Source organism: Chiloscyllium plagiosum, unplaced genomic scaffold (assembly GCF_037043375.1).
Source record: "Chiloscyllium plagiosum isolate Xiang-an unplaced genomic scaffold, Cpla_swu_hap1 HiC_scaffold_35, whole genome shotgun sequence".
NCBI lineage: Eukaryota > Metazoa > Chordata > Chondrichthyes > Orectolobiformes > Hemiscylliidae > Chiloscyllium > Chiloscyllium plagiosum.
The window spans coordinates 29,651,982-29,674,978 of NW_028270173.1; the positions used below are offsets into that span (position 1 = coordinate 29,651,982).

The 22,997-nt window shown below is 49.2% G+C and overlaps 1 protein-coding gene across 1 annotated transcript in view; it reads left to right on the plus strand.

The window, feature by feature from the left end:
- The window catches only part of LOC122541253 (gamma-aminobutyric acid type B receptor subunit 1), a 134,255-nt gene that overhangs the window by 50,958 nt on the left and 60,300 nt on the right, over positions 1-22,997 (plus strand). Inside the window, 2 exon segments of the mRNA XM_087978963.1 lie at positions 998-1,063; positions 17,479-17,670. Of these exon segments, the coding sequence (XP_087835089.1) occupies positions 998-1,063; positions 17,479-17,670 (258 nt within the window).

A 22,997-nucleotide genomic window follows, 5' to 3' on the forward strand; every position in this document is an offset into this window, starting at 1 on the left:
CTCACACTCTGTCACTCACTGTATACTGTACATGTACAGGGACGGACACTCAGATACACTGCACAGTGTCAGACAGTTACTCACGCTCTGTCACTCACTGTATACTGTACATGTACAGGGACGGACACTCAGATACACTGCACAGTGTCAGACAGTGACTCACGCTCTGTCACTCACTGTATACTGTACATGTACAGGGACGGACACTCAGACACACTGCACAGTGACTCACACTCTGTCACTCACTGTATACTGTACATGTACAGGGACGGACACTCAGATACACTGCACAGTGTCAGACAGTGACTGACACTCTGTCACTCACTGTATACTGTACATGTACAGGGATGGACACTCAGATACACTGCACAGTGTCAGACAGTGACTCACGCTCTGTCACTCACTGTATACTGTACATGTACAGGGACGGACACTCAGATACACTGCACAGTGTCAGACAGTTACTCACACTCTGTCACTCACTGTATACTGTACATGTACAGGGATGGACACTCAGATACACTGCACAGTGTCAGACAGTGACTCACACTCTGTCACTCACTGTATACTGTACATGTACAGGAACGGACACTCAGATACACTGCACAGTTACTCACACTCTGTCACTCACTGTATACTGTACATGTACAGGAACGGACACTCAGATACACTGCACAGTGTCAGACAGTTACTCACGCTCTGTCACTTACTGTATACTGTACATGTACAGGGACGGACTCTCAGATACACTTCAAAGTGTCAGACAGTGACTGACACTGTCACTTACTGTATACTGTACATGTGCTGCAATGGACACTCAGATACACTGCACAGTGTTAGACAGAGTGAATCAGTCCATTTTATCCGTACATGGTTTGCAGGCCAAAGCTCAGGAATCAGTCCTTCCTTCAGACCCTCAGGTGGGTTGTGGTGCAGAGACAGTGGAGGACAAGGCTGGCTTTCGAACCTCATGTCACCGTTTTCTCCTTTTCTGCAGAGACAAGATGCCCGCATCATCGTCGGGTTGTTCTACGAGACCGAGGCGAGGAAAGTCTTCTGCGAGGTATGGGTTCAGCGGAAACAAGGACAAATAACTTGCAATTATACAGTGTTACCCTTCCCTTCCTTATGGTGCTTGAGGGTCATGCAGGGAACATGGTGACCACTTTGTCAAAAAAGTAAACTCCCACAAACAGCAATGTGATGATGACCAGAGAATCTGTTTCTGTAATGTTGGTTGAGGAATAGGTCCTGGATGAGTCATGGTAGTGAAGAAGGCAGTGCCTTTATTGGTCAGTGCCTAGAGGTCATGCTGTGGCTGTACAGGACATTGGTACTGCGTACAGTTCTCTTCTCCCTGCTGTAGGAAAGATGTTTGTGAAACCTGAAAGGGTTCAGAAAAGATTTGCAAGGATATTGCCGGGGTTGGAGGGTTTGAGCTATAGGGAGCAGCAGCTGTTTTCCCTGGAGCGTCAGAGGCTGAGGGGGTGACCTTGTCGAGGTTTATAAAATCATGAGGGGCATGGATAAGAGAAATCGACAAAGTCTTTTCCCTGGGGCGGGGGAGTCCAGAACGAGAGGGCATAGGGTGAGAGGGGAAAGGTATAAAAGGGACCTAAGGGGCAGCTCTTTCACACATGTATGGAATGAGCTGCCAGAGGATGTGGTGGGGGCTGGTACAATTGCAACATTTAAGAGGCATTTGGATGGGAATATGAATAGGAAGTGTTTGGAGGGATATGGGCCGGGTGCTGGCAAATGGGACCAGATTGGGTTGAGATAACTGGTCGGTATGGATGAGTTGGGCCGAAGGGTCTGTTTCTGTGCCGTACATCTCTCTGCCTCTATAATGGCGAGAGAGTCGTTAAAGAGGCAGAGAGATGGTCATCACATCTCTTCCGTTTCCTTCTCAGTGTCTGATAGTTAAATTCCCAAACAGGTGAAGAATTCCCTCCTCCGGTGGCTTCTCCTTCCCCTTGTTCCTCCTCTGCTGCTTCTCCAGGTACTGGTGACAGACATCGGCCGGGATCTTTGTTCCAGGCTCCTCCGCCGCTGCCATGTCCAGGATGGAGTCGGTCATAGGCCTCAGGCCTTACTGCTGCAGGCCTGCACAGCCTGGGTCTCCCCTAGAGACCGTACGGCCTGCCTCAGCTCTCCAGAACTGGGCCTCCCTCTTGGACCACTCTGGCTACCAGTCAGAAGGAGGTGCTAGGAGCAAGAGCCCGCAGCAAGTCTCTGGCCAATAGCGACTGAGAGGTGACACGGAGGTATCTTTGTGGTCCACCGTCTCTGCCCGTCGTGGCATGATACTGAACCAGGGCCTCATGATCAGCTGCACAGGCCGACCCCAACTGGGAGGGAATTCCAACCCTCTTCTACTCTTTAGCCGTAGGCTTGAGCTCAGTGATTAGGCTGACACTCCCAGTGCTGGGCAGTGAGAGAGTGCTGCATTGTCAGAGGTGCCAGCTTTTAGCATATGTGCACATAGAGACCGAGAGCAGGGAAACAGACCCTTTGGTCCAACTCGTCCATGCTGGTATCCCAACCTAAACCAGTCCCATTTGCCAGCATTTGGCCCATATCCCTCCAAACCCTTCCTATTCATATACCCATCCAGATGCCTCTTAAATGTTGTAACTGTACCAGCCTCCGACGAAGAAATCCCACAGGCACATAGGAATGGAAGGTAGCCATTTGGCCCCCTCAAGTCTCTTTGGCATTCTGATTGATCGATTTAATGTTTATCCCACCTTAGTTCAATATCCCTTAATGCCTTTGCTAAACAACCATCTACTAATCTTCGTTTTCGATTAGATGAGATTAGATTCCCTACGGTGTGGAAACAGGCCCATCAGCCCAACCAGTCCACACACCTACTCTCCAAAGAGTAACCCACCCAGACCCACTTCCCTCTGACTAATGCAGCTAACACTATGGGCAATTTCACATGGCCAATCCACCCTGACCTGCACATCTTTGGACTGTGGGAGGAAACCGGAGCACCCGGAGGAAACCCACGCAGACACGGGGAGAATGTGCAAACTCCACACAGATAGTCGCCCGAGGGTGGAGTCGAGCCCGGGTCCCTGGTGCAGTGAGGCAGCAGTGCTAAATTCCCCGTCGTGTTCAGGGATGTGTAGGTTCGATGAGACGCATTAGTCAGGGGAAATGTAGCATAATTGGGTTGGGGAATGGGACTGGGTGGGTTTCTCTTCGGAGGGGTTGGTGTGGACTTGATGGGTCGAAGGGCCTGTTTCCACACGAGATGTCGTTCTCACGGAGAGTGCCTTGAGATTTCCACCGTGCTGTTGTGCGAAGAATTGTCTCCTGTCATTGCCCGTGAATGGGTGACCTGTCCTTGTTTTGGGGTCTGCCACACCAAAGGAACTTGTCTCCCTTTATCCACCTCACTGATTCCTTTCACCAGCTTGAAGATGACACCGTACAGCGAGGAGCAAGTAGCTCTCTTGACAAAATATTCAAGAATCCTTCCTGAACTAACACGTTTCCTCAGGGCATATTGCATTGCTGTTTGTGTAAAGCACAGTGTGTATAGTTACAAATTTACTACCCTCCTGTCTAATCGTTGGACATACATTGGAAGACATCTGTCCATGCTTTTGATATAAATACGTGTTTAGTTTTTATTTCAGCAGTACCCCAATGTAGACCTCAAAAAAACTGTTTCATATGCGTGCCTCACTCTGTACCACGCTGATACAACATGCTTCTCAGCACAACACTTTAATGTATCACCCCTCACTGTGACACTCTGATATATCCCACCCCTCACTGTGACACTCCGATATATCATACCCCCCACTGTGACACTCTGATATAAACCACCCCTCACTGTGACACTCTGATTTCTCAACCCCTCACTGTGATACTCAGATGTAACCCACCTCTCACTGTAACACTCTGATATAACCTAGCCCTCACTGTGACACTCTGATATACCACACCCCTCACTGTGACACTCTGATATAACCTACCCCTCACTGTGACACTCTGATATATCTCACCCCTCTTCATGACGGTCTGGTATAATACACTCCTCGCTGTGTTACTCTGATATATCACACCCCGAAATGTGACACTCTGATATAACTCACCCCTCACTGTGACACTCTGTTATAACTCACCCCTCACTGTGACACTCTGATATAACCCACACCTCACAGTAACACTCTGATATATCCCACCCCTCACTATGGCACTCTGATTTATCCCACCCCTCACTGTGACACTCCGATATATCATACCACCCACTGTGACACTCTGATATAACTCACCCCTCACTGTGACACGCTGATTTCTCACACCCCTCACTGTGATACTCAGATGTAACCCATCTCTCACTGTAACACTCTGATATAACCCAGCCCTCACTGTGACACTCTGATATATCACACTCCTCACTGTGACACTCTGATATAACCTACCCCTCACTGTGACACTCTGATATAGCCCACCCCTCACTGTGACACTCAGATATATCTTACCCCGCACTGTCACACTCTGATATAACCCACCCGTCACTGTGACACTCTGATATAACCCATCCCTCACTGTGACACTCTCATATATCACACCCCTCACTGTGACACTCTGATATATCACACCCCTCACTGTGACACTCTGATATATCTCACCCCTCTCCATGACGGTCTGGTATAATACACTCCTCGCTGCGACACTCTGATATATCACACCCCTCACTGTGACTCTCTGATATATAACACATCTCACTGTGACATTCTGATATAACCCACCCCTCACTGTGACACTCTGATATATCACACCCCTCACTGTCACACTCTGATATATCACACCCCGAACTGTGGCACTCTGATATTACCCACCCCTCACTGTGACACTCTCATATATCACACCCCTCACTGTGACACTCTGATATATCACACCCCTCACTGTGACACTCTGATATATCTCACCCCTCTCCATGACGGTCTGGTATAATACACTCCTCGCTGCGACACTCTGATATATCACACCCCTCACTGTGACTCTCTGATATATAACACATCTCACTGTGACATTCTGATATAACCCACCCCTCACTGTGACACTCTGATATATCACACCCCTCACTGTCACACTCTGATATATCACACCCCGAACTGTGGCACTCTGATATTACCCACCCCTCACTGTGACACTCTCATATATCACACCCCTCACTGTGACACTCTGATATATCACACCCCTCACTGTGACACTCTGATATATCTCACCCCTCACTGTGACACTCTCATATATCACACCCCTCACTGTGACACTCTGATATATCACACCCCTCACTGTGACTCTCTGATATATAACACATCTCACTGTGACACTCTGATATAACCCACCCCTCACTGTGACACTCTGATATATCACACCCCTCACTGTGACACTCTGATATATCACACCCCTCACTGTGACTCTCTGATATATAACACATCTCACTGTGACACTCTGATATAACCCACCCCTCACTGTGACACTCTGATATATCACACCCCTCACTGTGACACTCTCATATATCACACCCCTCACTGTGACACTCTGATATATCACACCCCTCACTGTGACACTCTGATATATCTCACCCCTCTCCATGACGGTCTGGTATAATACACTCCTCGCTGCGACACTCTGATATATCACACCCCTCACTGTGACTCTCTGATATATAACACATCTCACTGTGACATTCTGATATAACCCACCCCTCACTGTGACACTCTGATATATCACACCCCTCACTGTCACACTCTGATATATCACACCCCGAACTGTGGCACTCTGATATTACCCACCCCTCACTGTGACACTCTCATATATCACACCCCTCACTGTGACACTCTGATATATCACACCCCTCACTGTGACACTCTGATATATCTCACCCCTCTCCATGACGGTCTGGTATAATACACTCCTCGCTGCGACACTCTGATATATCACACCCCTCACTGTGACTCTCTGATATATAACACATCTCACTGTGACATTCTGATATAACCCACCCCTCACTGTGACACTCTGATATATCACACCCCTCACTGTCACACTCTGATATATCACACCCCGAACTGTGGCACTCTGATATTACCCACCCCTCACTGTGACACTCTCATATATCACACCCCTCACTGTGACACTCTGATATATCACACCCCTCACTGTGACACTCTGATATATCTCACCCCTCTCCATGACGGTCTGGTATAATACACTCCTCGCTTCGACACTCTGATATATCACACCCCGCACTGTAACACTCTGATATAACCCACCCCTCACTATGACACTCTGATATATCACACCCCTCACTGTGACTCTCTGATATATAACACATCTCACTGTGACATTCTGATATAACCCACCCCTCACTGTGACACTCTGATATATCACACCCCTCACTGTCACACTCTGATATATCACACCCCGAACTGTGGCACTCTGATATTACCCACCCCTCACTGTGACACTCTCATATATCACACCCCTCACTGTGACACTCTGATATATCACACCCCTCACTGTGACACTCTGATATATCTCACCCCTCTCCATGACGGTCTGGTATAATACACTCCTCGCTTCGACACTCTGATATATCACACCCCGCACTGTAACACTCTGATATAACCCACCCCTCACTATGACACTCTGATATATCACACCCCTCACTGTGACACTCTGATACAACTCACCCCTCACTGTGACACTCTGTTACAACTCACCCCTCACTATGACACTCTGATGTATCACACTCCTCACTGTGACACTCTGATATAACCTACCCCTCAGTATGAAACTCTGATATATCACACCCCTCACTGTGACACTCTGACATATCCCACCCCTACTGTGACACTCTGATATAATCCACACCTCACAGTAACACTCTGATATATCCCACCCCTCACTATGGCACTCTGATATAACCTACCCCTCACTATGACACTCTGATATATCACACCCGTCACTGTGATACTCTGATATAACTCACCCCTCACTATGACGCTCTGTTATAACCCACCCCTCACTGCGACACTCTGATATATCACACTCCTCACTGTGACACTCTGATATATCACACTCCTCACTGTGACACTCTGATATAACCTACCCCTCAGTATGAAACTCCGATATATCACACCCCACACTGTGACACTCTGATATATCCCACCCCTCACTGTGACACTCTGATATAATCCGCACCTCACAGTAACACTCTGATATATCCCACCCCTCACTATGGCACTCTGATGTATCACACCCCTCACTGTGACACTCTGATATAACCCACCCCTCACTGTGACACTCTCATATATCACACCCCTCACTGTGACACTCTGATATATCACACCCCTCACTGTAACACTCTGATATATCACATCCCTCACTGTGGCACTCTGATATTACCCACCCCTCACTGTGACACTCTGATATAACCCACACCTCACAGTAACACTATGATATATCCCACCCCTCACTATGGCACTCTGATTTATCCCACCCCTCACTGTGACACTCCGATATATCATACCCCCCCACTGTGACACTCTGATATAACTCACCCCTCTCTGTGACACGCTGATTTCTCACACCCCTCACTGTGATACTCAGATGTAACCCACCTCTCACTGTAACACTCTGATATAACCCAGCCCTCACTGTGACACTCTGATATATCACACTCCTCACTGTGACACTCAGATATAACCTACCCCTCACTGTGACACTCTGATATATCCCATCCCTCACTGTGACACTCTGTTATAACCCACACCTCACAGTAAAACTCTGATATATCCCACCCCTCACTATGGCACTCTGATATAACCTACCCCTCACTATGACACTCTGATATATCACACCCCTCACTGTGATACCCTGATATATCTCACCCCTCACGACGACAGTCTGGTATAACCCAGCCCTCATTGTGACACTCTAATACATGACACCCCTCACTGTGACATTCTGATATAACACACCCCTCACTTTGACACACTGATATATCTCACACCTCAGTGTAACACTCTGATATATCTCACCCCTCACTATGACACTCTGGTATAACCCAGACCTCATTGTGACACTCTGATATTACCCACCCCACACTGTGACACTCTGATATATCACACCCCTCACTGTACCACTCTGATATAACTCACCCCTCACTGTGACACTCTGATATAAACCACCCCTCACTGTGACACTCTGATATAACCCACCGCTCACTGTGACACTCTCATATATCACACCCCTCACTGTGACACTCTGATATATCACACCCCTCACTGTGACACTCTGATATATCACACCCCTCACTGTCACACTCTGATATATCACACCCCGAACTGTGGCACTCTGATATTACCCACCCCTCACTGTGACACTCTCATATATCACACCCCTCACTGTGACACTCTGATATATCACACCCCTCACTGTGACACTCTGATATATCTCACCCCTCTCCATGAGGGTCTGGTATAATACACTCCTCGCTGCGACACTCTGATATATCACACCCCTCACTGTGACTCTCTGATATATAACACATCTCACTGTGACATTCTGATATAACCCACCCCTCACTGTGACACTCTGATATATCACACCCCTCACTGTCACACTCTGATATATCACACCCCGAACTGTGGCACTCTGATATATCCCACCCCTCACTGTGACACTCTGATATATCACACCCCTCACTGTCACACTCTGATATATCACACCCCGAACTGTGGCACTCTGATATTACCCACCCCTCACTGTGACACTCTCATATATCACACCCCTCACTGTGACACTCTGATATATCACACCCCTCACTGTGACACTCTGATATATCTCACCCCTCTCCATGACGGTCTGGTATAATACACTCCTCGCTTCGACACTCTGATATATCACACCCCTCACTGTGACTCTCTGATATATAACACATCTCACTGTGACATTCTGATATAACCCACCCCTCACTGTGACACACTGATATATCACACCCCTCACTGTAACACTCTGATTCAACTCACCCCTCACTGTGACACTCTGTTACAACTCACCCCTCACTATGACACTCTGATGTATCGCACTCCTCACTGTGACACTCTGATATAACCTACCCCTCAGTATGAAACTCTGATATATCACACCCCTCACTGTGACACTCTGACATATCCCACCCCTACTGTGACACTCTGATATAATCCACACCTCACAGTAACACTCTGATATATCCCACCCCTCACTATGGCACTCTGATATAACCTACCCCTCACTATGACACTCTGATATATCACACCCGTCACTGTGATACTCTGATATATCTCACCCCTCACTATGACGCTCTGTTATAACCCACCCCTCACTGCGACACTCTGATATATCACACCCCTCACTGTGACACTCTGATATATCACACCCCGCACTGTAACACTCTGATACAACTCACCCCTCACTATGACACTCTGATGTATCACACTCCTCACTGTGACACTCTGATATATCACACTCCTCACTGTGACACTCTGATATAACCTACCCCTCAGTATGAAACTCCGATATATCACACCCCACACTGTGACACTCTGATATATCCCACCCCTCACTGTGACACTCTGATATAATCCGCACCTCACAGTAACACTCTGATATATCCCACCCCTCACTATGGCACTCTGATATAACCTACCTCTCACTATGACACTCTGATATATCACACCCCTCACTGTGACACTCTGATATAACCCACCCCTCACTGTGACACTCTCATATATCACACCCCTCAATGTGACACTCTGATATATCACACCCCTCACTGTAACACTCTGATATATCACATCCCGAACTGTGGCACTCTGATATTACCCACCCCTCACTGTGACACTCTGATATATCACACCCCGAAATGTGACACTCTGATATAACTCACCCCTCACTGTGACACTCTGATATAACCCACACCTCACAGTAACACTCTGATATATCCCACCCCTCACTATGGCACTCTGATTTATCCCACCCCTCACTGTGACACTCCGATATATCATACCCCCCCACTGTGACACTCTGATATAACTCACCCCTCACTGTGACACGCTGATTTCTCACACCCCTCACTGTGATACTCAGATGTAACCCACCTCTCACTGTAACACTCTGATATAACCCAGCCCTCACTGTGACACTCTGATATATCACACTCCTCACTGTGACACTCAGATATAACCTACCCCTCACTGTGACACTCTGATATATCCCATCCCTCACTGTGACACTCTGTTATAACCCACACCTCACAGTAAAACTCTGATATATCCCACCCCTCACTATGGCACTCTGATATAACCTACCCCTCACTATGACACTCTGATATATCACACCCCTCACTGTGATACCCTGATATATCTCACCCCTCACGACGACAGTCTGGTATAACCCAGCCCTCATTGTGACACTCTAATACATGACATCCCTCACTGTGACATTCTGATATAACACACCCCTCACTTTGACACACTGATATATCTCACACCTCAGTGTAACACTCTGATATAACTCACCCCTCACTATGACACTCTGGTATAACCCAGACCTCATTGTGACACTCTGATATTACCCACCCCACACTGTGACACTCTGATATATCAAACCCCTCACTGTACCACTCTGATATAAGCCACCCCTCACTGTGACACTCTGATATAACCCACCCCTCACTGTGACACTCAGATATATCTTACCCCGCACTGTCACACTCTGATATAACCCACCCGTCACTGTGACACTCTGATATAACCCACCCCTCACTGTGACACTCTCATATATCACACCCCTCACTGTGACACTCTGATATATCACACCCCTCACTGTGACACTCTGATATATCTCACCCCTCTCCATGACAGTCTGGTATAATACACTCCTCGCTGCGACACTCTGATATATCACACCCCTCACTGTGACTCTCTGATATATAACACATCTCACTGTGACACTCTGATATAACCCACCCCTCACTGTGACACACTGATATATCACACCCCTCACTGTCACATTCTGATATATCACACCCCGAACTGTGGCACTCTGATATTACCCACCCCTCACTGTGACACTCTGATATATCACACCCCTCACTGTGACACTCTGATATATCAAACCCCTCTCCATGACGGTCTGGTATAATACACTCCTCACTGCGACACTCTGATATATCACACCCCTCACTGTGACACTCTGATACAACTCACAACTCACCCCTCACTGTGACACTCTGTTACAACTCACCCCTCACTATGACACTCTGATGTATCACACTCCTCACTGTGACACTCTGATATAACCTACCCCTCAGTATGAAACTCTGATATATCACACCCCTCACTGTGACACTCTGATATATCCCACCCCTCACTGTGACACTCTGATATAATCCACACCTCACAGTAACACTCTGATATATCCCACCCCTCACTATGCCACTCTGATATAACCTACCCCTCACTATGACACTCTGATATATCACACCCGTCACTGTGATACTCTGATATATCTCACCCCTCACTATGACGCTCTGTTATAACCCACCCCTCACTGCGACACTCTGATATATCACACCCCTCACTGTGATACTCTGATATATCACACCCCGCACTGTAACACTCTGATACAAATCACCCCTCACTGTGACACTCTGTTACAACTCACCCCTCACTATGACACTCTGATGTATCACACTCCTCACTGTGACACTCTGATATAACCTACCCCTCAGTATGAAACTCCGATATATCACACCCCTCACTGTGACACTCTGATATAACTCACCCCTCACTGTGACACGCTGATATAACCCAGCCCTCACTGTGACACTCTGATATATCACACTCCTCACTGTGACACTCAGATATAACCTACCCCTCACTGTGACACTCTGATATATCCCATCCCTCACTGTGACACTCTGTTATAACCCACACCTCACAGTAAAACTCTGATATATCCCACCCCTCACTATGGCACTCTGATATAACCTACCCCTCACTATGACACTCTGATATATCACACCCCTCACTGTGATACCCTGATATATCTCACCCCTCACGACGACAGTCTGGTATAACCCAGCCCTCATTGTGACACTCTAATACATGACATCCCTCACTGTGACATTCTGATATAACACACCCCTCACTTTGACACACTGATATATCTCACACCTCAGTGTAACACTCTGATATAACTCACCCCTCACTATGACACTCTGGTATAACCCAGACCTCATTGTGACACTCTGATATTACCCACCCCACACTGTGACACTCTGATATATCAAACCCCTCACTGTACCACTCTGATATAAGCCACCCCTCACTGTGACACTCTGATATAACCCACCCCTCACTGTGACACTCAGATATATCTTACCCCGCACTGTCACACTCTGATATAACCCACCCGTCTCTGTGACACTCTGATATAACCCACCCCTCACTGTGACACTCTCATATATCACACCCCTCACTGTGACACTCTGATATATCACACCCCTCACTGTGACACTCTGATATATCTCACCCCTCTCCATGACAGTCTGGTATAATACACTCCTCGCTGCGACACTCTGATATATCACACCCCTCACTGTGACTCTCTGATATATAACACATCTCACTGTGACACTCTGATATAACCCACCCCTCACTGTGACACACTGATATATCACACCCCTCACTGTCACACTCTGATATATCACACCCCGAACTGTGGCACTCTGATATTACCCACCCCTCACTGTGACACTCTGATATATCACACCCCTCTCCATGACGGTCTGGTATAATACACTCCTCACTGCGACACTCTGATATATCACACCCCTCACTGTGACACTCTGATACAACTCACCCCTCACTGTGACACTCTGTTACAACTCACCCCTCACTATGACACTCTGATGTATCACACTCCTCACTGTGACACTCTGATATAACCTACCCCTCAGTATGAAACTCTGATATATCACACCCCTCACTGTGACACTCTGATATATCCCACCCCTCACTGTGACACTCTGATATAATCCACACCTCACAGTAACACTCTGATATATCCCACCCCTCACTATGCCACTCTGATATAACCTACCCCTCACTATGACACTCTGATATATCACACCCGTCACTGTGATACTCTGATATATCTCACCCCTCACTATGACGCTCTGTTATAACCCACCCCTCACTGCGACACTCTGATATATCACACCCCTCACTGTGACACTCTGATATATCACACCCCGCACTGTAACACTCTGATACAACTCACCCCTCACTGTGACACTCTGTTACAACTCACCCCTCACTATGACACTCTGATGTATCACACTCCTCACTGTGACACTCTGATATAACCTACCCCTCAGTATGAAACTCTGATATATCACACCCCTCACTGTGACACTCTGATATATCCCACCCCTCACTGTGACACTCTGATATAATCCACACCTCACAGGAACACTCTGATATATCCCACCCCTCACTATGGCACTCTGATATAACCTACCCCTCACTATGACACTCTGATATATCACACCCCTCACTGTGATACCCTGATATATCTCACCCCTCACGACGACAGTCTGGTATAACCCAGCCCTCATTGTGACACTCTGATATATGACACCCCTCACTGCGACATTCTGATATAACATACCCCTCACTGTGACACTCTGATATATCCCATCCCTCACTGTGACACTCTGATATATCACACCCCGAAATGTGACACTCTGATATAACTCACCCCTCACTGTGACACTCTGATATAACCCACACCTCACAGTAACACTATGATATATCCCACCCCTCACTATGGCACTCTGATTTATCCCACCCCTCACTGTGACACTCCGATATATCATACCCCCCCACTGTGACACTCTGATATAACTCACCCCTCTCTGTGACACGCTGATTTCTCACACCCCTCACTGTGATACTCAGATGTAACCCACCTCTCACTGTAACACTCTGATATAACCCAGCCCTCACTGTGACACTCTGATATATCACACTCCTCACTGTGACACTCAGATATAACCTACCCCTCACTGTGACACTCTGATATATCCCATCCCTCACTGTGACACTCTGTTATAACCCACACCTCACAGTAAAACTCTGATATATCCCACCCCTCACTATGGCACTCTGATATAACCTACCCCTCACTATGACACTCTGATATATCACACCCCTCACTGTGATACCCTGATATATCTCACCCCTCACGACGACAGTCTGGTATAACCCAGCCCTCATTGTGACACTCTAATACATGACACCCCTCACTGTGACATTCTGATATAACACACCCCTCACTTTGACACACTGATATATCTCACACCTCAGTGTAACACTCTGATATATCTCACCCCTCACTATGACACTCTGGTATAACCCAGCCCTCACTTTGACACACTGATATAACCCACCCCTCACTGTGACATTCTGATATAACCCACCCCTCACTGTGACACTCTGATATATCACAACCCTCACTGTGACACTCTGATATAACTCACCCCTCACTGTGACACTCTGGTATAACCCAGCCCTCACTGTGACACGCTGATATAACCCACCCCTCACTGTGACATTCTGATATAACCCAGCCCTCACTGTGACACTCTGATATATCACAACCCTCACTGTGTTACTCAGATGTAACCCACCTCTCACTGTAACACTCTGATATAACCCAGCCCTCACTGTGACACTCTGATATATCACACTCCTCACTGTGACACTCTGATATAACCCAACCCTCACTGTAACACTCTGATATAACCCATCCCTCACTGTAACACTCTGATATATCTCACTCATCACTCACACTCTGATATACCCACCCCTCACTGTGACACTCTGATATATCACACCCCTCACTGTAACACTCTGATATATCACACCCCTCACTGTAACACTCTGACATATCACACCCCTCACTGTGACACTCTGATATAACCCACCCGTCACTGTGATACTCTGATATGTCTCAACCCTCACTATGATGGTCTGGTATAACACACTCCTCACTGTGACATTCTGATATATCACCCCCCTCACTGTGCAACTCTGATATAACCCACCCCTCACTGTGACACTCTGATATATCATACAGGAGAAAGTGAGGTCTGCAGATGCTGGAGATCAGAGCTGAAAATGTGTTGCTGGAAAAGCGCAGCAGGTCAGGCAGCATCCAAGGAGCAGGAGAATCGACGTTTCGGGCATAAGCCCTTCTTCAGGAATGTGGAAAGTGTGTCTAGCAGGCTAAGATAAAAGGTAGGGAGGAGGGACTTGGGGGAGGGGCTTTCAAATTGCGATAAGTGGAGGGAGGTCATGGTGAGCGTGATAGGCCGGAGTGGGGGTGGGGGCGGAGAGGTCTGGAAGAGGATTGCAGGTTAGGAAGGCGGTGCTGAGTTCAAGGGATTTGACTGAGACAAGGTGAGGGGGAGGGGAAATGTGGAAACTGGAGAGATCTGAGTTCATCCCTTGTGGTTGGAGGGTTCCCAGGCAGAAGATGAGGCGCTCTTCCTCCAACCGTCGTGTTGCCATGGTCTGGCGATGGAGGAGGCCAAGGACCTGCATGTCCTTGGTGGAGTGGGAGGGGGAGTTGAAATGTTGGACTACAGGGTGGTTGGGTTGGTTGGTCCGGGTGTCCCAGAGGTGTTCTCCCTCCACCTATCGCAATTCCAACGCCCCTCCCCCAAGTCCCTCCTCCCTACCTTTTATCTTAGCCTGCTGGACACACTTTCCACATTCCTGAAGAAGGGCTTATGCCCGAAACGTCGATTCGTCCTGTTCCTTGGATGCTGCCTGACCTGCCGTGCTTTTCCAGCAACAAATTTTCAGCTCTGATATATCATACACCCCACTGTGACACTCTGATATAATTCACCCCTCAGTGTGAGACTCTGATATAACCTACCCCTCACTGTGACACTCTGATATAACCCACCCCTCACTGTGACACTTTGATATATCACACCCCTCACTGTGACACTCTGATATATCACACCCCTCACTGTGACAGTCTGATATAACCCACCCCTCACTGTGACACTCTGATATATCATACCCCTCACTGTGACACTCTGATATATCATACCCCTCACTGTGACACTCTGATATAACCCACCCCTCACTGTGACACTCTGATATAACCCACCCCTCACTGTGACACTTTGATATATCACACCCCTCACTGTGACACTCTGATATATCATACCCCTCACTGTGACACTCTGATATAACCCACCCCTCACTGTGACACTCTGACATATCCAACCCCTCACTATGACAGTCTGATATAACCCACCCCTCACTGTGACACTCTGATATATCACACCCCTCACTGTAACACTCTGATATAACTCACCCCTCACTGTGACACTCTGATATATCCCACCCTTCACTATGGCACTCTGATATAACCTACCCCTCACTATGACACTCTGATATAACCCAGCCCTCATTGTGACACTCTGATATATCACACCCCTCACTGTGATACTCTGATATAACTCACCCCTCACTATGACACTCTGATATAACCCACCCCTCACTGTGACACTCTCATATATCACACCCCCCACTGTGACACTCTGATATATCCCACCCCTCACTGTCACACTCTGATATATCCCACCCCTCACTGTCACACTCTGATATATCTCACCCCTTACTATGACAATCTGGTATAACCCAGTCCTCACTGTGACACTCTGATATAACCCACCCCTCACTGTGACACTCTGATATAACCCACCCCTCACTGTGACACTCTGATATAACCCACCCCTCACTGTGACACTCCGATATAACCCACCCCTCACTGTGACACTCTGATGTATTACACCCCTCACTGTGACACTCTGCAATATCACACCACTCACGTAACAGTCTGATATAACCCATACCTCACTGTGACACCTAGATATAACCCACCCCTCATTGTAACACTCTGATATTACCCACCCCTCACTGTAACACTCTGATATAACCCACCCCTCACTGTAACACTCTGATATATCACATCTCTCCGTGTGACCGTCTAATATAACAGCCCTCTATCTCTGACATTCTGATATTATCACAGCTCTCAGTATAAGACATAGAACACTCACTATGCAACCCCGATGTAACCCACCCCTCACTGTCACACTCTGATATATCACACCCCTCACTGTGACACTCTGTAATTCCCTGATATTGCATTAGCTGCACTGTGACACCTCGACGTAACATTGGCTGACATTGCACACACACAGCCCTCACTGTAACTCGGTTAGACCACAGCCATCCCTGTTTGCTCTGCTTTTGCCACAGCACACTGACAGCTCCCCCGGTTTCACCAGGGTCTCTCCTTCTGCTGCAGGTATACAAAGAGAAGCTGTATGGTAAGAAGTACGTCTGGTTCCTGATTGGCTGGTATGCTGACAACTGGTTCAAGATCCAAGATAATAACATCAACTGTACGGTGCAGCAAATGACTGAGGCTGTAGAGGGGCACCTCACCACAGAGATCCTCATGGTCAACCCTACCAACAGCAGGGGGATCTCCAAAATGGTGAGCGCAGCTCCAACAACAGGGGGATAGCTCGGTAGTTATAAAGCAATCTTGCGGTGACAGAGCTGACATCTTCTCCTGCAGGAGGTGATGTGAAACCTGAAAGGGTTCAGAACAGATTTACAAGGACGTTGCCAAGCTTGGACGGTCCGAGCTACAGGGAGAGGCTCAATAGGCCGGGGCTGCGTTCTCTGGAGCGTCGGAGGCTGAGGGGGTGACCTTATGGAGGTTTATAAAATCATGAGGGGCATGGATAGGATAAGTTGACAAGGTCTTTTCCCTGGGGTCGGGGACATCCAGAACTAGAGGGCATAGGTTTAGGGTGAGAGGGGAAAGATATAAAAGGGACTAAAGCGACAACTATTTCACACAGAGGGTGGTTCAGGGATGGAATGAGCTGCCAGAGGAAGTAGTGGAGGCCGATACAATTATAACATTTAAAAGGCATCCGGATGGGTATATGAATAGGAAGGGTTTGGAGAGATATGAGCCGGGTGCTGGCAAATGGGAGCAGATTAATTTAGGATATTTGTTCGGCAAGGAAAAGTTGAACCGAAGGGTCTGTTTCCAAGTTGTACATCTGCATGAATCAATTTTGCAGAGCAAACTTCAGGAATGGCAGAAGAGAAGGGAGTGAGGCCGTCCCTGCAGGGTTCATGGGGAGAGGTGATGATGGGTGTATGGGAGATGTGATCATGGTATAGGAGGGGAGCTGATTGTGGTGTTGGGGGAGTGATGATGGTGTAGGAGGGGGTGATGGTGGAGGAGGGGGTGATGGTGTAGGAGGGTTAGTGATGATGGTGTAGCAGGGGGTGATGGTGTAGCAGGGGGTGATGGTGTAGGAGGGGGTGATGGTGTAGGAGGGGGTGATGGTGTAGGAGGGTTAGTGATGATGGTGTAGGAGGGGGTGATGGTGTAGCAGGGGGTGATGGTGTAGGAGGGGGTGATGGTGTAGGAGGGGGTGATGGTGTAGGAGGGTTAGTGATGATGGTGTAGCAGGGGGTGATGGCGTAGGAGGGGGTGATGGTGTAGGAGGGTTAGTGATGATGGTGTTGGAGTGGGTGATGGTGTAGGAGGGGGTGATGGTGTAGGAGGGTTAGTGATGATGGTGTTGGAGTGGGTGATGGTGTAGGAGGGGATGATGGTGTCGGAGGGTTAGTGATGATGGTGTTGGAGTGGGTGATGGTGTAGGAGGGGATGATGGTGTAGGAGGGTTAGTGATGATGGTGTTGGAGTGGGTGATGGTGTAGGAGGATTAGTGACGATGGTGTAGGAGAGGGTGATGGTGTAGGAGTGGGTTATGGTGTAGGAGGGGATGATGGTGTAGGAGAGGGTGATGGTGTAGGAGTGGGTTATGGTGTAGGAGGGGATGATGGTGTAGGAGAGGGTGATGGTGTAGGAGGGTTAGTGATAATGGTGTAGGAGGGGGTGATGGTGTAGGAGTGGGTTATGGTGTAGGAGGGGTGATGGTGTAGGAGTGGGTGATGGTGTAGGAGTGGGTGATGGTGTAGGAGGGGGTGATGGTGTAGGAGGGTTAGTGATGATGGTGTAGGAGGGGGTGATGGTGTAGGAGGGGATGATGGTGTAGGAGGGGGTGATGGTGTAGGAGGGGGTGATGGTGTCGGAGGGTTAGTGATGATGGTGTAGGAGGGGGTGATGGTGTAGGAGGGGGTGATGGTGTAGGAGGGGGTGATGGTGTCGGAGGGGGTGATGGTGTAGGAGGGGGTGATGGTGTAGGATGGGGTGATGGTGTAGGAGGGGGTGATGGTGTAGGAGGGGGTGATGGTGTCGGAGGGTTAGTGATGATGGTGTAGGAGGGGGTGATGGTGTCGGAGGGTTAGTGATGATGGTGTAGGAGGGGGTGATGGTGTAGGAGGGGGTGATGGTGTAGGAGGGGGTGATGGTGTAGGAGGGGGTGATGGTGTAGGAGGGTTAGTGATGATGGTGTAGGAGGGGGTGATGGTGTAGGAGGGGGTGATGGTGTAGGAGAGGGTGATGGTGTAGGAGGGGGTGATGGTGTCGCAGGGTTAGTGATGTTGTAGGAGGGGGTGATGGTGTAGGAGGGGGTGATGGTGTAGGAGGGGGTGATGGTGTAGGAGGGGGTGATGGTGTAGGAGGGGGTGATGTTGTAGGAGGGGGTGATGGTGTAGGAATGGGTGATGGTGTAGGAGGGGGTGATGGTGTAGGATGGGGTGATGGTGTAGGATGGGGTGATGGTGTAGGAGGGGGTGATGGTGTAGGAGGGGGTGATGGTGTAGGAGGGTTAGTGATGATGGTGTAGGAGAGGGTGATGGTGTAGGAGGGGGTGATGGTGTCGCAGGGTTAGTGATGTTGTAGGAGGGGGTGATGGTGTAGGAATGGGTGATGGTGTAGGAGGGGGTGATGGTGTAGGAGGGGGTGATGGTGTAGGAGGGGGTGATGGTGTAGGAGGGGGTGATGGTGTAGGAGGGTTAGTGATGATGCTGTAGGAGGGGGTGATGGTGTAGGAGGGGGTGATGGTGTAGGAGGGGGTGATGGTGTCGGAGGGGGTGATGGTGTCGCAGGGTTAGTGATGTAGGAGGGGGTGATGGTGTAGGAGGGGGTGATGGTGTCGGAGGGGGTGATGGTGTAGGAGTGGGTTATGGTGTAGGAGAGGGTGATGGTGTAGGAGTGGGTTATGGTGTAGGAGGGGGTGATGGTGTAGGAGGGTTAGTGATGATGTGTAGGAGGGGGTGATGGTGTAGGAGGGGGTGATGGTGTAGGAGGGTTAGTGATGATGTGTAGGAGGGGGTGATGGTGTAGGAGGGGGTGATGGTGTAGGAGGGTTAGTGATGGTGTGTAGGAGAGGGTGATGGTGTAGGAGGGGGTGATGGTGTAGGAGGGGGTGATGGTGTAGGAGGGTTAGTGATAATGGTGTAGGAGGGGGTGATGGTGTAGGAGGGGGTGATGGTGTAGGAGGGTTAGTGATAATGTTGTAGGATGGGGTGATGGTGTAGGAGGGGGTGATGGTGTAGGAGGGTTAGTGATAATGGTGTAGGAGGGGGTGATGGTGTAGGAGGGGGTGATGGTGTAGGATGGGGAGATGGTGTAGGAGGGGGTGATGGTGTAGGAGGGGGTGATGGTGTAGGAGGGCTAGTGTTGATGGTGTAGGAGGGGGTGATTCTGTAGGAGGGTTATTGATGATGCTGTAGGAGGGGGTGATTCTGTAGGAGGGGGTGATGGTGTAGGAGGGGGTGATGGTGTAGGAGGGTTAGTGATGGTGTAGGAGACGGTGATGGTGTAGGAGGGGGTGGTGGTGTAGGAGGGTTAGTGATGATGGTGTAGGAGGGGGTGATGGTGTAGGAGGGGGTGATGGTGTCGGAGGGTTAGTGATGATGGTGTTGGAGAGGGTGATGGTGTAGGATGGGGAGATGGTGTAGGAGGGTTAGTGATGATGGTGTTGGAGAGGGTGATGGTGTAGGATGGGGAGATGGTGTAGGAGACGGTGATGGTGTAGGAGGGGGTGATGGTGTAGGAGGGTTAGTGATGATGGTGTTGGAGAGGGTGATGGTGTAGGATGGGGAGATGGTGTAGGAGACGGTGATGGTGTAGGAGGGGGTGATGGTGTAGGAGGGTTAGTGATGATGGTGTTGGAGAGGGTGATGGTGTAGGAGGGGGTGATGGTGTAGGAGGGTTAGTAATGATGGTGTAGGAGGGGGTGATGGTGTAGGAGGGGGTGATGGTGTAGGATGGGGAGATGGTGTAGGAGGGTTAGTGATGATGGTGTTGGAGAGGGTGATGGTGTAGGATGGGGAGATGGTGTAGGAGACGGTGATGGTGTAGGAGGGGGTGATGGTGTAGGAGGGTTAGTGATGATGGTGTTGGAGAGGGTGATGGTGTAGGAGGGGGTGATGGTGTAGGAGGGTTAGTGATGATGGTGTAGGAGGGGGTGATGGTGTAGGAGGGGGTGATGGTGTAGGAGGGTTAGTGGTGATGGTGTAGGAGGGGGTGATGGTGTAGGAGGGGGTGATGGTGTAGGAGGGGGTGATGGTGTAGGATGGGGAGATGGTGTAGGAGGGGGTGATGGTGTAGGAGGGGATGATGGTGTAGGATGGGGAGATGGTTTAGGAGGGGGTGATGGTGTAGGAGGGGGTGATGGTGTAGGATGGGGAGATGGTGTAGGAGGGGGTGATGGTGTAGGAGGGGGTGATGGTGTAGGATGGGGAGATGGTGTAGGAGGGGGTGATGGTGTAGGAGGGGGTGATGGTGTAGGATGGGGAGATGGTGTAGGATGGGGAGATGGTGTAGGATGGGGAGATGGTGTAGGAGGGGGTGATGGTGTAGGAGGGGGTGATGGTGTAGGAGGGGGTGATGGTGTAGGATGGGGAGATGGTGTAGGAGGGGGTGATGGTGTAGGATGGGGAGATGTTGTAGGAGGGGGTGATGGTGTAGGAGGGTTAGTGATGATGGTGTAGGAGAGGGTGATGGTGTAGGAGGGGGTGATGGTGTAGGAGGGTTAGTGATGATGGTGTAGGAGGGTTAGTGATGGTGTAGGATGGGGAGATGGTGTAGGAGGGGGTGATGGTGTAGGAGGGGGTGATGGTGTAGGATGGGGAGATGGTGTAGGAGATGGAAATGTGTTGCTGGAAAAGCGCAGCAGGTCAGGCAGCATCTAGGGAACAGGAGAGTCCATTGGTGGAGGAGGGGGTGATGGTGGAGGAGGCAGTAATGGCGTTGGGGAGGAAGTGATGTTGTTGGTGGCATGGTTTTGGTGTTCGGTGAAAGGGAAGGGATGGGGTAGTGGTGTTGCAGGAATTGGAATTGGTGGCAATGAAGTATTAGCCCTATCGGTCCAAAGCAGAAGTGTGTGTGCTTGTGTTCGACCCAGTTAGTCTACTGGGACCCCGAGGTTTGAGAGCTAATGGTCAATATATCCAAAAGGATGTGGACGCTTTGGAGAGGGCGCAGAGAAGGTTTACGAGGATGTTGCCTGGGGTGGAAGGTGCTAGCTATGAAGAGAGGTTGAGTAGGTTAGGATTGTTTTCATTAGAATAAAGGAGATTGAGGGGGGACCTGATTCAGGTCGACAAAATCATGAAGGGTATAGACAGGGTGGTCAGAGGTAAGCTTTTTCCCAGAGTGTAGGATTCAATAACGAGAGGTCAGAGGTGAGAGGTGGAAAGTTTAAGGGGGATACACACGGCAAGTACTTCACACAGAGGGTGGTGGGCATTTGGAACACGTTGCCCAAGAGGTGGTAGAGGCAGACACGGTAGATTCATTTAAGGTGAGTCTAGACAGATGCATGAGTAGGTGGGGAGCAGAGAGCTACAGATGATTAGGAATTGGGCGTTAGGTTGAGACAGTGG